Genomic DNA, 13284 nt, shown 5'->3' with positions numbered 1-13284 from the left:
AGTCTGGAGCTGCCAGTAATCTTGAATAATGCCAAAGTCAGCAAAGAACTTCTGGGAAATGCAAAACAAGTCCAGTCAATGGAACTCCAGGACAACACACAGGGTGAACTTGCTTGGAAACTAAGAATACAATGGTGAATAACTGCATTGTTTTACTTTATAGTTGCGTCTTTACTTGTATATAAACAAAACACTACATAAAAGATCCCAGTAAGTGTTGAAACCAAAACGTAACGGGAACACAAAATTTCCACTTTTTCATCATTCACCATGACTATGCTACTGGAATCCAAAAGTTATTGTACAACTTAAAAAAAAAAAAAAAACAGACATGATGACACAGAGATTAGCTCTGTTACATCACAAATCCAGTATTCTGAGTTCTGATTTCACACATGGTCACTGTCGGTGTCTAGTTTACATATTCTTCATCTTTTTTTTTTTCTTTTTATTCTGGTTATCACTGCTCATCTTATTAACATGCATGTCAGTTTAATTGGTGATTTCAAGCTGACCTCATAGAAATGGGCCCTTTGATAAAACAGGTTTGTATTCAGGTTTCATTCCTGCCTCACACAATCCCGTCCTGCTGCCAGGACAGGCTATTGGCATTGGATTAAACAGTTTTGAAAATGAAGTGCAATTTCTTTCCACTACATGAATCTTAAAAGTAATCTATAAATACCATAAATAACAAGCTCACGGTTTTCATTTTGCTCAAGGTCCATCTGGCTCTGCACCATTTCACTTAAAGAAGTGGGTTAAAATGTTGAACCCTAAACTTTGATCCTCTACTCTAAATGAGGGAGTAGAATAAGAAGAGAAATCTTTGAGATACTAAAAAGCAAATGATATGAGGGGCTATTCTGGTTCACTCAATAGAATGTTAAAAAAAGTTATTAAAAAGGAGTTTAAGTTGGAAAGCATTAAGGAGAAACAAAAGCAAAACAAAAAGCACCACTGCCACACATAAGCAATGTATACAAATTTGCAGAAGAGCTTTTATGGTTTCACTATAAGCTTACAGAGACAGTCTCCTTGAATTTAATGTGGCAGGCATCACATGTAACATGACAAAAGTAACTTGCTTTATTTAGTGCAGTGGGCCAGCATGACAGAAGTAACCCCCAGATCTTGGAGTGGCAGTGGGTGGAGGGGGTATTACAAACATCCCTGCACTATGATTAGCATCCCAGTGACAACATTCTGTGCTTAGTATAGCATTTCTACACCAAACCTTGTGTCGAGTGTGTCATAATGAGGATACCTACCTTGCTCCAGACGCACCAGACTAAAATAGTTAAATAAGGGGGCATCCTAGTAGCAGTGTTCTGATTATTAGTAACAAGCTTTAACATAACAGGGTAAACTGTATAATATTCCGTGTACTCTTCACAAATCGCACCACATCCCTGTCAGACAAGTGCAGAGAGCACAGAGAATCCCTAATAGAAAGGGCAAGAAATCCTAGAAGCCCTAGAATATGCTCTTCCCTCTTTACAGGAAAGTTCGAGAAACACGAATTGATGTCAAAGGGAAATGAAATCGCATTGTTATTGTGAACCTTATTACCCTTTTTTACACTTTTAACAGGGAAAAATGTATAGAACTGTATATTTAATTCACATTTCTATCAATCCCAATATCTCATTTAGGGAGCAGGGGGAAAAGAGCTTAGATTGGTACCATGGGTGCAAGTCAAGAATGGTCATTTGCTTAGGATGACACAGTAATTTGGACATAGCAAAACAAACTAACACACAGATTTTTTTTTTTTTTAACAAAATAATAATAATAAAAAAAAAAAAAACGTGGTTGTACAGCGGTTACTATTCGTGATAAGGTGTAATAAAAGAAACTTCATTGACATTAATTTTCCAGTTGTACTTAGCGCATTTCGGGATCTCAGAAAGGTAATGCACATTGGGTAAGGTCCATTAAAAGCCACCCTTATGTACTTGTATTTGCACAGGTGTGAGGAAGAATGTTTGAAACTTTAGCTAGATACTTGAGAAGTCTGTGTTAGTGTTAGAACCTCACTAAAATTTTGAGGTTATTTAAAGGGTTCCAGTTGCTTTGTCCACCCGGTCCTGCATAAATTAAAACAAGCATGCCACCCAGGTCTGATACACTCTGCTTGCCTGAGCTCAGAGGTGACCAGAGTGCTTAGTTATATGCATGTCATAATGATGATCGATTATTTTGGTGGGAGAATCCTCCTCAAGTGTGATGTTAAATGCATATTCAAACTTTGCTTGGGTAAGGGGATCCCGATCGTTGTATTGGGTATGTTGCACAACCATTTACTTCCAGTGCCAAAATTTGAATTATGTTGGTATAGCACAATTAAAAAAAAAAAAAAAAATTCAGTACCAACATACCATGCAACACTAGTCTGTGCATAATATAAATCTTTGTAGATTGAAACAGTTAACATTCTGAAAATTTCCACATCAATCTACATGTAAAGCCTCGGCATTCTTACAGCTTTTGTTTTACGACCCTCAAGCACAATTTTAAAGAAAAACACATCTTTCACAGATGTAGAATATGTTTGGTAATTAAAAGGGCCAAAGTGAGCTCTTGCCACTTTGCCGTAGAGGTATATGTGCAGCATCACATGTAAGCCAGCATGAGTAGATCTATTAATATCACTTGTAACAGTCTCAGAATTAGACTTTCATCCTTGCATGGTCAATAGATTTTACCGTTATGTTAAAATTAAAAGGCTCCCAGCAAACTTCCCATAACCTAACCAAACAGCAAAGCATTTGTTTCTTCCACACAGAAAATTTAGAGTTAACATCAACCAAAAAAAACACAATTTTGTTAGATGTTGAAGAAAATCTGTCTACCCAACGAAAATTCACTTAGACTTTTGGGGAGGGAAAACTCCAAACAGTGGCTGATGCACTACTAGAATGCTATAGCACGGCTGTAATGTACAGTATTGAAAGGAAATGTCATTAATATTTTCATGTTCTCGTCCTATACTGTAAAGTTTCTCACATGAAAATCTTTCCTAGTGTCTTCAGAATTCTGGTTTACACTACCTTAACTACAGACTAGAACAATAGGACCTTGCCAACGTAACATAAACCATACATTTAAAGAAATGGCTTTGTGACATTTTTCCGGAGGCAGCCATTTCTAATGATCTGTTTGTTTGTTGTTCTGTGTGGGAGAGTCTTACTATTTTTGACAATTGAAAATCAAAACGTTTAAACCTAATGCAAGTTTAAAACATTCTTTTTAATTCATTATGTAATAATATTTGAAGTTTCATGGGGTTTAAGTACATTGTGTATATACTGTGTACTTGACCTGTTACTGTAAATTCATTTATAACTTTTGTTTTATCAAAACAAAAAAAAAAAACAACCAACAACAGTCAACCCTGAACAGTCATCTGTAGAATAAAGGTTTGTCAAGTTTGAGTAACACAATTACTTGAAGTAATTATATGCCTGATACTTGTTCAGTTCAAGCTAAATTTTCAACTAAAAACAATATGAGCTGCTTTTCCCCACAACTACCACCAATAGAGGGTTTACAAAACTGATGATACAGTACATAACTTCAAGTCGCGGAGGACAACTGCTATGTTGATCTCGCTGCCAAGCATGTCAGACTATATGACCAGATATTGCAGGCTATGTGTTCATCAGTGCAATCACAAATAATCAATCCCCAAAGACTGTAAAGACTTAACCAATTAAAGTATTTTTCAAAGAACTTGCCTTGGAGGACTTCATTATCTGTTTAGGGATGTATACAGTAAAATCAACAAAGAAGATGTATGATGTAGTATTCCTGAGTAACAATATTTTGTTAATAAAGCTACTGTATGTCACAATTTTTCAACCCCTATATAACATTTCTGCTTTTAAAACCTGCCAAATTTTTGTCCTAAAGTGGTGTGAAAACAATTAATCCTTTGGGAACTCTATAATGATTCTTAATTTGTTTCCGCTATAATGCATAAATTAACCTCACCCATGAAGGTGTTCAAAGTGATTTGCACTCATGGTTAAGACAAAGGAATTTTCACAAAAGCTGAAAGAAGAAATCACCTGATTGCACCTGAATTGCATTGGGTACTGGACGATTTCCCAAAAATGTAACTAGAGACACCACTGGAAGCATTATAGGAAAGTTTAAAACTTATGGCACAGCTGCAAACCTGCCTGGCAGTGGGAGAAAGCCCAAAGTTTCGTCAACAGCTTTTATGAACTAAATCAGGAACAACTAAGAAAATGCTCCGTGTTACTGCAAAATTCCTACAGGATGACCTGATGAAGGCTGAAACAAGGGTTTCAGGAGAAACTATTAGACAAACACTGAACAAACAAGGATTTCATGGATGAATTTGAAGATTGACTCCACTTGCCCATGAATACCAAAGGTCGACTAGAATATACCTGAAGGAATTTGGATGGGCATGCTAAGTTTTGGGAGGCAGTTCTATGAACTGATGAAACTAAACTGGAACTGTTTGGGCACATGGACCAGTGGTATGTCTGGCATGAGAAATCTCAGGCTTATGGCCAGAATAATACCATCCCTATAGTCAAGAACAGAGGTGGGTCATTTATGATGTTTGCAATGTTTTTCTGCTGCAGGAACTGGCAATCCTGGATTGGAATAATGGATTCCTAGAAATACCAGGCCATCTTAAAGACAAATTTGATGCATTCTGTTCAGAATTTGAACCTTGGCAATCATTGGACTCTCCAACAAGACAATGATCCCAATCACACCTTCAAATCAACCAAAGCTTGGTTGAGAAATAGATCCTGGAATTTCTTGGAGTAGCTTTCTCAGTCTCTCGATTTAAAACCCATTAAAAATCTTTGGTGGGATATAAATGGGGCCGTGAGCTGCACACTTTTGCATGTGAAGCAGGGCCGGTCTTAGGCCACTGCAACCTATGCGGCTGCAGTGGGCCCCGCACTTTCATAGGCCCCGCGCTAATTCTAGGTGTAAATTATTAAATTAAACCATTATAACTTATAATCATGTATAGGTCAGCGTGTTTATTCTGTTTTTGTTTTTACAGTGTTTTTTATCTATTACGTCGTTGTTTCAAGTGATTACGACAAGTAAATAAAATTGAAAAAAAATTGTAGCTGCTCGGGTGCTTTATCTCTAAACTCGTCATTTAGGGGAACTTGGGGTAAGATGAAACAGACACCGTTCTTAACCTTATGATGGCTCAGCTCAGTGAAACCAATCAAATAGGAGGAGCTATTTATGGAGATGATGTTATCGATTTTTTGGATGAATAGTTTGAAATTTACCGCCAGTGGTTTAAATTTTCTCTTTTCTGCCAGACGAAGATTTTTTCACCGGTGAGTAAAGCTTGTTCCTCAGAAACAAGCGTTGTATAAAATTCGAAGATCCTGTACATTGATAACCCACCCTATGTTAACAGTCAGCCATAGAATCATCGGCACGTCAACTTGTATCTTTATGCAATTTGTTTTATGAGTAGTCTCTCATTTCAAATGTTTAAGATAGTTTTACAAAATAAAATAATGTGATTCGTCTACCCAAACGATCGTTTCATCTTACCCGTAGTAGGGGTAAGATAAAAAAATTTTTTTTTCACAAACACTTGCTCAAAACGTACCGATTCATCCCTAAGCGACAAGCGCATGCATATGCAGATCATTAACAATAATTTGACTGAAAATTACTGGTAAAAAGCAAAAAATGTGGGTTTGACAAGGAATTTTAAAAAGTGGTTCATCTTACCTCAAGTTCCCCTAAATTGGTAGACTTAAGGTATTTTTTTAAATTTTATTTACTCGTAATCAAATGCAAACGTGACATAATCAAATGCAAATTGTCGTTCAAACGTTAAATCACGTAATCAAATGCAATAACGACGTAATAAATCAGTAAATACTTTATTTTGTTCATTTTTCATTTTTTTAACTGTGGCATCTGGTGAAAGAAGCTTCTCGCGCCTCAAACTAATCAAGAATTACTTGAGGTCAACAATTCACGAAGATAGATTGAACAATTTGGCAATTCTTGCTATTGAGCGTGATCTATGTAGGAAACAAAATTTTGATAATATACTGTATGACTTCGCTACACGCAAGGCTCGTAAAGTAAAGTTAATTTGATCGTGATTTTGTACTTAGTAAAGAATGAATAAAATGCAAAGACGAATTTATTTTCTAATACAAAATCTTAATTTTCACTTATTATCCTTATCCCTACCCCGACTGGGCCCCGCGCAATCCGTTTCGCATAGGGCCCCGCAATTGTTAAGGCCGGCCCTGATGTGAAGAATGGACAAAGATTCTCAGACAGAGGTGCAAGAAGTTTGTCAGTACTAATTGAAAATGCTTATTACAAATTATGAAAGCTAAAAGATTCTCCACAAAGTACTGAAGTTGTATGTTGAAAAATGGTGCATATGCACACTTTGTGAAATGAATTTCTGTATTTCATTTGAACTCAAAGTCAATATATGCTCTCAAAATAACTCAAATGTGTATCAAATATTTTGTTTTGTTTAATACAGCTTACTGTTGTATATTTTACTTAACCTTAAATCACATCACTGTAATGTCTTTTGTGAGGGTTTAGAAATTCCAAATGCAATTGTACATCAAGTGAATGCTCATTGGTGTGACCTTTTAAATAGACACACCCCTACAACTTAAGACAAATCATTACATTTATGATAAAAAAATTTTGGCCACACCTGATCCACATACATTTTGGACAACACACAAATCAAAAAACCTTCACTTTGGCACATTACTCACTACTGAAAGCTACACAAAATATCCTTTATTATTAATAGAGAAAACATAAGTGCAGAAAAGGGCTTGTTTATTACAACTGCAAAACGGATACAAAAATGGATGGGTCTTCAGCTGTATTTTTTTTCTTTAAGTTTACTTAAACTTTAACACCTATTTTCCTAATAATTTTACTTAACACTCCTATCTGATGTCAGCCAAGTTCAACTGTTGAATAGTAAGTCATAAGGCCATTAAAACCCAAGAATCGTGTCATGTGCCGAAAGCACAGAAGGATCTCTTATGTGCCAGGATATTTAAAGAGAAAGAGCACACACAGGAATGTTCAAAATTCTCACAGGCAAAAGCTGACTGTAGGATTTGAACCCAGACAGAGAGTCAATTTATAATGTTCCAAAAGTGATGCCTTAAGGTCTGCCTCAGAGACTGAAATTAAAACCTTTAGTACTATGTATTTCAACATGTTGGTTATCACAATTGTGAAATCTACTTCCAAAGACTACAGTATATTTCTGTAATAACTTTCTGTTGTATCACAGTCAGAGAATTAAAAGTCAAAGATTCCCACCTCAGCAACATCCCGCACAGCTTCTTCAAAAAGTGGTAGGACATCATAATTCCCATCACGTTCCATTAGCCAAGCCTTACACATCCAATACCGAGCAAACTTTTTCGCAACAGGCATGCGAGCCATGATGTCAAGCACTTCCTCTGATGGACACCCCTGTGATTAAAGTGATAGTAGATTAAAATTCATTCAGTAAAAAATTTCAGTGATAATCATTTGCAGGTCACAAATATAGACTGTGTAGTATATAAAATTATTATATATCACAACTCCACCCCCAACCTACAAAAAAAAAAAAAAAACACACACAATACACACTTTATTCCACATACTATAGTGTTTGCATCCCCCCATTTTTCTATATGCCTCTAGGCACCCTGATTCTCTAATACATCAGCGATCATCACTGTATGACCAAGCCACTACATTTAAATTGATACTTACATGTATCACTCCCCCAAAACAGACAGAATTTAAGGATACCAACCTTTTATTTAAGAAAAAGAAGGGGTTCGACTAAACAAGGATTCATGGCAAAAAACAACTACAACTGGAATTTATAAAATTTAATGGAATACTCCAAACAAAAATGACATTTTTCTCTCTTACTTAATTCACGTAGTTTGTAGTGATGACCGAGAAAACTATTTAAGTTTACATGAAGAATTGAGTTAATGTTTCTGATATAACTGGTGTCAATGGTGACCAACGCAAGACAAACAGTATCAAAAAAGTCAGTGAAAAAAAATCTCATGGTGTGTGCGTCACACAATCCATATATCAAGACATCTAGTTGTATGCTAACAATGTCCCAAAAATAATTTTTAAACAAAACATTGTTAAATAAGCAAATTCTGGAAAATACTCTCACAAATGAAATTAGCACACACTCTCACTCAAAACAAAATTATTCATTGGTCAGGCATCCAGCCTAGTAACAGCTTACTCTTTGGCTAACACTGACCTTCACATGATATTAAAAAAAAGTATGTGCTGAGAGGAATGCAGAACTAAAGGTTACAAATTAAAGAAAAACAACAGAAAACATTATCAGGAAAAGAAAATACCTTGTACTTGTGAATGTCTGACAAGCTTAACCAAGGAGAAGGTCAATTTACTCATAGTTTCACCAACTGCCACTAAGTAATCCAGAGGCACTCCAGTTGTGGGTCACCGCTATGAATACAAATGTAACAATGGGAGACCAGTCTTCAATTCAAATGCTCATTTGCATCTGAGTACATTCCATTTTCATACAAAAGAGTGTTTTCTGGAGGTGACCTAATTAAGAATGTTTTAGATTAAAAAAATGTGTTTGTGACGTTGGCATCATATGACTGAATGACTTACTATATGGATGAAGCAAAACGAGCAGCGCCACAATTTTTCATGGACATTTCTGAGGTAGTTTGCCATTGTCCAATGATCACCATAGACCCCTACTGTATCATGAACTGTGTTTTCACCATGGGACAAGCATGAAAACATTAGATACATTTTTTCTCTGCCATCATTACAAACAACATGGGGTAAGCAGCATTAATAAAATAACACTTTTGGGTGGAGTATTCCTACTCCAACCCTCAACTTGCTTGATTCAGTTCTATGCTTTTTTGAGGTACCTGTGCAAAATGATTTAGACTAACCAGATCTGCTTCATTTCAACAAAGCTAATATTTAATCTATACCAATGAGAAAGCCCTAGGTGTTTAGCAGACTTGGGTGTGTACCTTGTGTATTAGTTCCAAGCAGTCTGACAGCATACGATCAATGCTTGTCACCAGGCTATTAATGGCATCCTCTTCTTCTATGGTAGCCCAGAATGACTGTTTAGTCGGAAGTTCATTTTTTACCTCCACTTTTTTCACAGGTGTGGGCATTGGCGGTCGTTTATATGATTTGCCTTTGGCTTTCTGCCATTCTTGCAACTTTCGGCTGAAAACAAATGTTAAACAAAATTTAGCAGTTGGATCAAGAAGTATATTTATTAATTAGCTAAGCCAAGTAGACCAACTGTATAAATAAAATATGCTTCTGGAGACAATGTGAATTTTAGTTAGAGGTACATCTGAGCTAAACCCTTCTATAAAATGGCATAGACAAGATGACATCTTCAGATGCAATAAATGACATAGCTAAGAGAGTCAATCATTTAAATCTTTATCCAAAAAAATGTATGCATTAGTAACCTTATTTTTAAGTGTTACTGGTAAATAAAAAAATAAAGACAAAAGACATCACAAACTGGCAAAATTCATCAATGACTAAAGCATAGCAATCTTGTAAGACTATTTTAAAAAATTCAGGCAATTTTATACCAAGTGGCTCAAATCATATTTAAATTAGCCGACGCAATTATATATTACAAAAACACTTACAGGTATAGCCTGTAAAGGCATATTTGAAGACAGTAAAACTGCATATTCTTTTAAATAGTTTGCTTAAAACTGTGTTGACTACCCATTGAACAGTAAAAAATACATTTAATTGAAATGCCTGTCAGTCATTTTCAAAACCGCTTAAATCAGAAGCAGAATCATAGGGGTGCTGGGGTATATGCCAGCTAGTATAGGGCACAAGGCAGAAATAAACCCTGAACAGGACATCAGTCCATCGCAGATTTAATTGGATTATAAAGAGGAAACAAAACATTTGATAGCTACAGACGTATGATATCGCCTATGCAAACTATCAGAACCTTCCGGTGCTTTAACCCTTTGAAGCATACGGGACAAATATGTCCCACATATTAAAATGCATGCCTGTAGTTTATTTACACACACAATGATGCGAAATATTTTGTAATGGATCCAACAGGTGTCAGACCACTACAAAAGGTCCTTTATATTGTCCACGTGCTTCAAGCCACCATTTCGTGACGAATAAACAGTGCTCGTTTTTCGGGTGTGCCGTGCTAGATATTTCAGGAGAGTTTTTTTAAAATATAAAATTTACTTCTAATCTTTTTTCAGTCAGATTTATGAATTCATTTGTGTAGATGCTAAAAATCAATGTAAAGTTGCAAAATATGTGTAAATACATATATATTACATGATATTCTTGAAGGGACACATTTGTCCCAATGTGCTGCATGTGTCGATTAGATATACCGGTGTGATTCACTCATTCTACTTCAGATTCCGTTATGGCACGACACTTCCACATTGATGATGACGAAATTATCCAATATTTGAATGCTGATGACAGCGGGGATGAGACTAACTTGGTACTTGATACAGAAGATCAAGAATTTTTGGAAGGTGATGCTGATGAGATTGGAACAGATGTAATTATTGAACCACCAGTGAATGACAAAAATTCGGGAAGTGACAATGCTTCCGCAGTTACTTCTCCAGAACCTGCTGTTCTTGGTCCTTCTGGTCACCGTCCAAAGCGGATGAGGTCAGCTGTTGAAACAATGCCAGACACAAATAACTCCTCTCCATCTTCTGCTACAGGTGCTGCGCCTGAAGAACGTCCACCTATAACTTTCACATGGTGCGAGTACTATAGACCTTTTCTGTTCAGAGACGACAAGAAACCACAGGCTTATGGACAAGTTAACATGGACAGAATCTCAGATTCAGAAACTTTGGATGCAATGCCAGCACCCCTGCATATATTTCAAGCAGCTGTGCAATTTGACCAGCTTGTCAAAGAAATACTGGTTCCAGAAAGTATCCGGTATATGCAACAGAAAGGAAACACTTTCTCCATTGAACCTGCCGAGATGAAGGCATTTATTGGTATGAATTTGGTCATGAGTTACCATGTTCTGCCATCATTACGGTCCTACTGGTCCACACAACCCGACATGGCGGTGCCATATATTGCTCAAGTTATGCCTTTGCAGCGATTCGAGGCTGTTCGAGCAGCTCTGCATTTTATTGATAACAATGGTTGGCATGATCCTGATGATAGAGCATGGAAAGTGCACCCACTTATTGTTCATTTCAATGCAGCCTTTCAGGACATACTCAGCATAAGTGAGGAATAGTCCATAGATGAACATATGATCAAATTCAAAGGCCACAATATTATGCGCCAATATGTAAAAGGCAAACCAATAAAATGGGGCTTCAAAATGTGGTGCAGATGTGATGCTCGTACTGGATATTTATATCAATTTGAACCATATCTTGGCAAGAAAGCACAGCATGTGGAACATAATTTGGGAGAGTCAGTAATCTTGCACCTTACTGAATCATTACCCAGAACAGGATGCCAAGTATTTTTTGATAATTTCTTCAACTCTCCGAATTTGCAGTACATCCTTGCAGAAAAGGACATACGAGCTTGTGGAACGGTTCGTGCGAATTGGAGAAATATGCCGAACTGCCTGCCAATTGATAAAAACATGAAAAGGGGACATTTCTGCTGCTTCCAGTCGTGGCATTGCCTGTGTGAAATGGAAGGACAGCAGAAGTGTTGTGATGTTGAGCAACTTCATTTCGCCAATTCCTACTATCACTGTGAAGAGACAAGTAGCAGGATCAACTAATAAAGTAGATGTCCGTTGCCCTTTGGTAATTCAGAAATATAATCAACATATGGGTGGTGTTGATCTTATGGCCCAGACAAAGGTGACATATGAAGTTGACAGGAAAGCCAGAATAAAATATTACCTTCGCATCTTCTTTGATTTGGTTGACATTTCTGTGAATAATGCATATATAATTTATCTGAAGATCAATGAAATATACCATTTCCATGACACTCCGATGAAGCGGATTGAATTTCGGGCAGCATTGGCACGTTCACTGATATCTGATTTCTCCTGCAGACAGAGAAGTATTCCGACAAATATCCAAACACAAAGGCGTACACAAATGGCAACAAACCCTCGCAAGCCAGAACATACCATGAAAAAGACAGAAAAACGCAAAAGATGTTATTACTGTGCACAAAAGAAAATTGAAAACAGAACTGACAATGTATGTATAGTGTGTGATGTTCATTTATCTTATACATCTGACAGAAACTGTTTTGTTGATTTTCATAACAAGTAATAACTGGAAGCATGACCTTGGCGCATATAGGGACAAATACGTCCCATATTTTTTTAATGACAGTATGCATATGTCACTTCTAAAAATGGAATAAATGGATTCTATTAGCTTGTTTGCATATATTTTTCCACAAATTAATATCACCTGATGTGTACTTCTCTTATGTGCTTCAAAGGGTTAATAAGAAGTTTGTGTGCCCTTAAAATGGATGTTAAGCTATAGCTTGCTTTGAAGCATACTTGTTTAAAGGGGTGACCATTTAGTTGTATAAAAGTATCTGTCAAACCTTGACTGGAATAGTGGTTAAATTATAAGATGGACAAGCAGAAAAAGGCTATTTAAAATCCACATAAAAGTTACTAGACTAATACTATGATTGCAAGGTGTGAGTAATGCAGGAAGACCTTGTCTTGTGTAAATAGTCAGACTATGCAATACCTTTAGCATGAGGTCCATTCTAAAATAACGCTCTAGGGCATGCAACCACGAGTCTGTGCTATAGCGGACAATTAGACTTTACAACACATCCTCTGGTTGGAACATGTTCTTCAGCAACTTTAACTTGCTACTTTGTACATAATGGGGATTTTATTTATTTTACTGTTTGCAGTGTATTGCTTGCATACATTTGTATGACTGTTGTTGCTGTGTGGGCTGCAGTTTCTCCCTGGATCAAAAAAATATCCTCCTGTGCCTATCTATATTAGGAAACATTAAGAACAGAGAAAGTAAAGCTAATGGCAGTTGTTTTAAAACAAGCAATTTCATGAAATTGAAAAATAATGTTTTTTCTGGATCTAATTTATAGTAAATGAGCATATGAAAAACAAGATAAATACTGTACATATGCTAATTTGAAGTAAAAGGTCTTTTCCTTAAAAAAAAAAAAAAATCAAATGCCATCCAACCTATTATCAAAACGATC

The 13284-nt window shown here is 36.3% G+C and overlaps 1 protein-coding gene across 1 annotated transcript in view; it reads right to left on the bottom strand.

Annotated features, from left to right (window-relative positions):
* Positions 1 to 13284, bottom strand: part of ckap2l (cytoskeleton associated protein 2-like) — a 65979-nt gene that overhangs the window by 20419 nt on the left and 32276 nt on the right. The window contains exons 5-6 of the mRNA XM_028797764.2: positions 9081 to 9285; positions 7351 to 7506 (exon numbers count right to left, since the gene is read on the bottom strand). Of these exons, the coding sequence (XP_028653597.2) occupies positions 7351 to 7506; positions 9081 to 9285 (361 nt within the window). The remainder of the gene's footprint in view (positions 1 to 7350; positions 7507 to 9080; positions 9286 to 13284) is intronic.

The sequence above is a fragment of the Erpetoichthys calabaricus genome, chromosome 1 (assembly GCF_900747795.2).
Source record: "Erpetoichthys calabaricus chromosome 1, fErpCal1.3, whole genome shotgun sequence".
NCBI lineage: Eukaryota > Metazoa > Chordata > Cladistia > Polypteriformes > Polypteridae > Erpetoichthys > Erpetoichthys calabaricus.
This window is presented reverse-complemented; position numbering and strand designations above follow the sequence as displayed.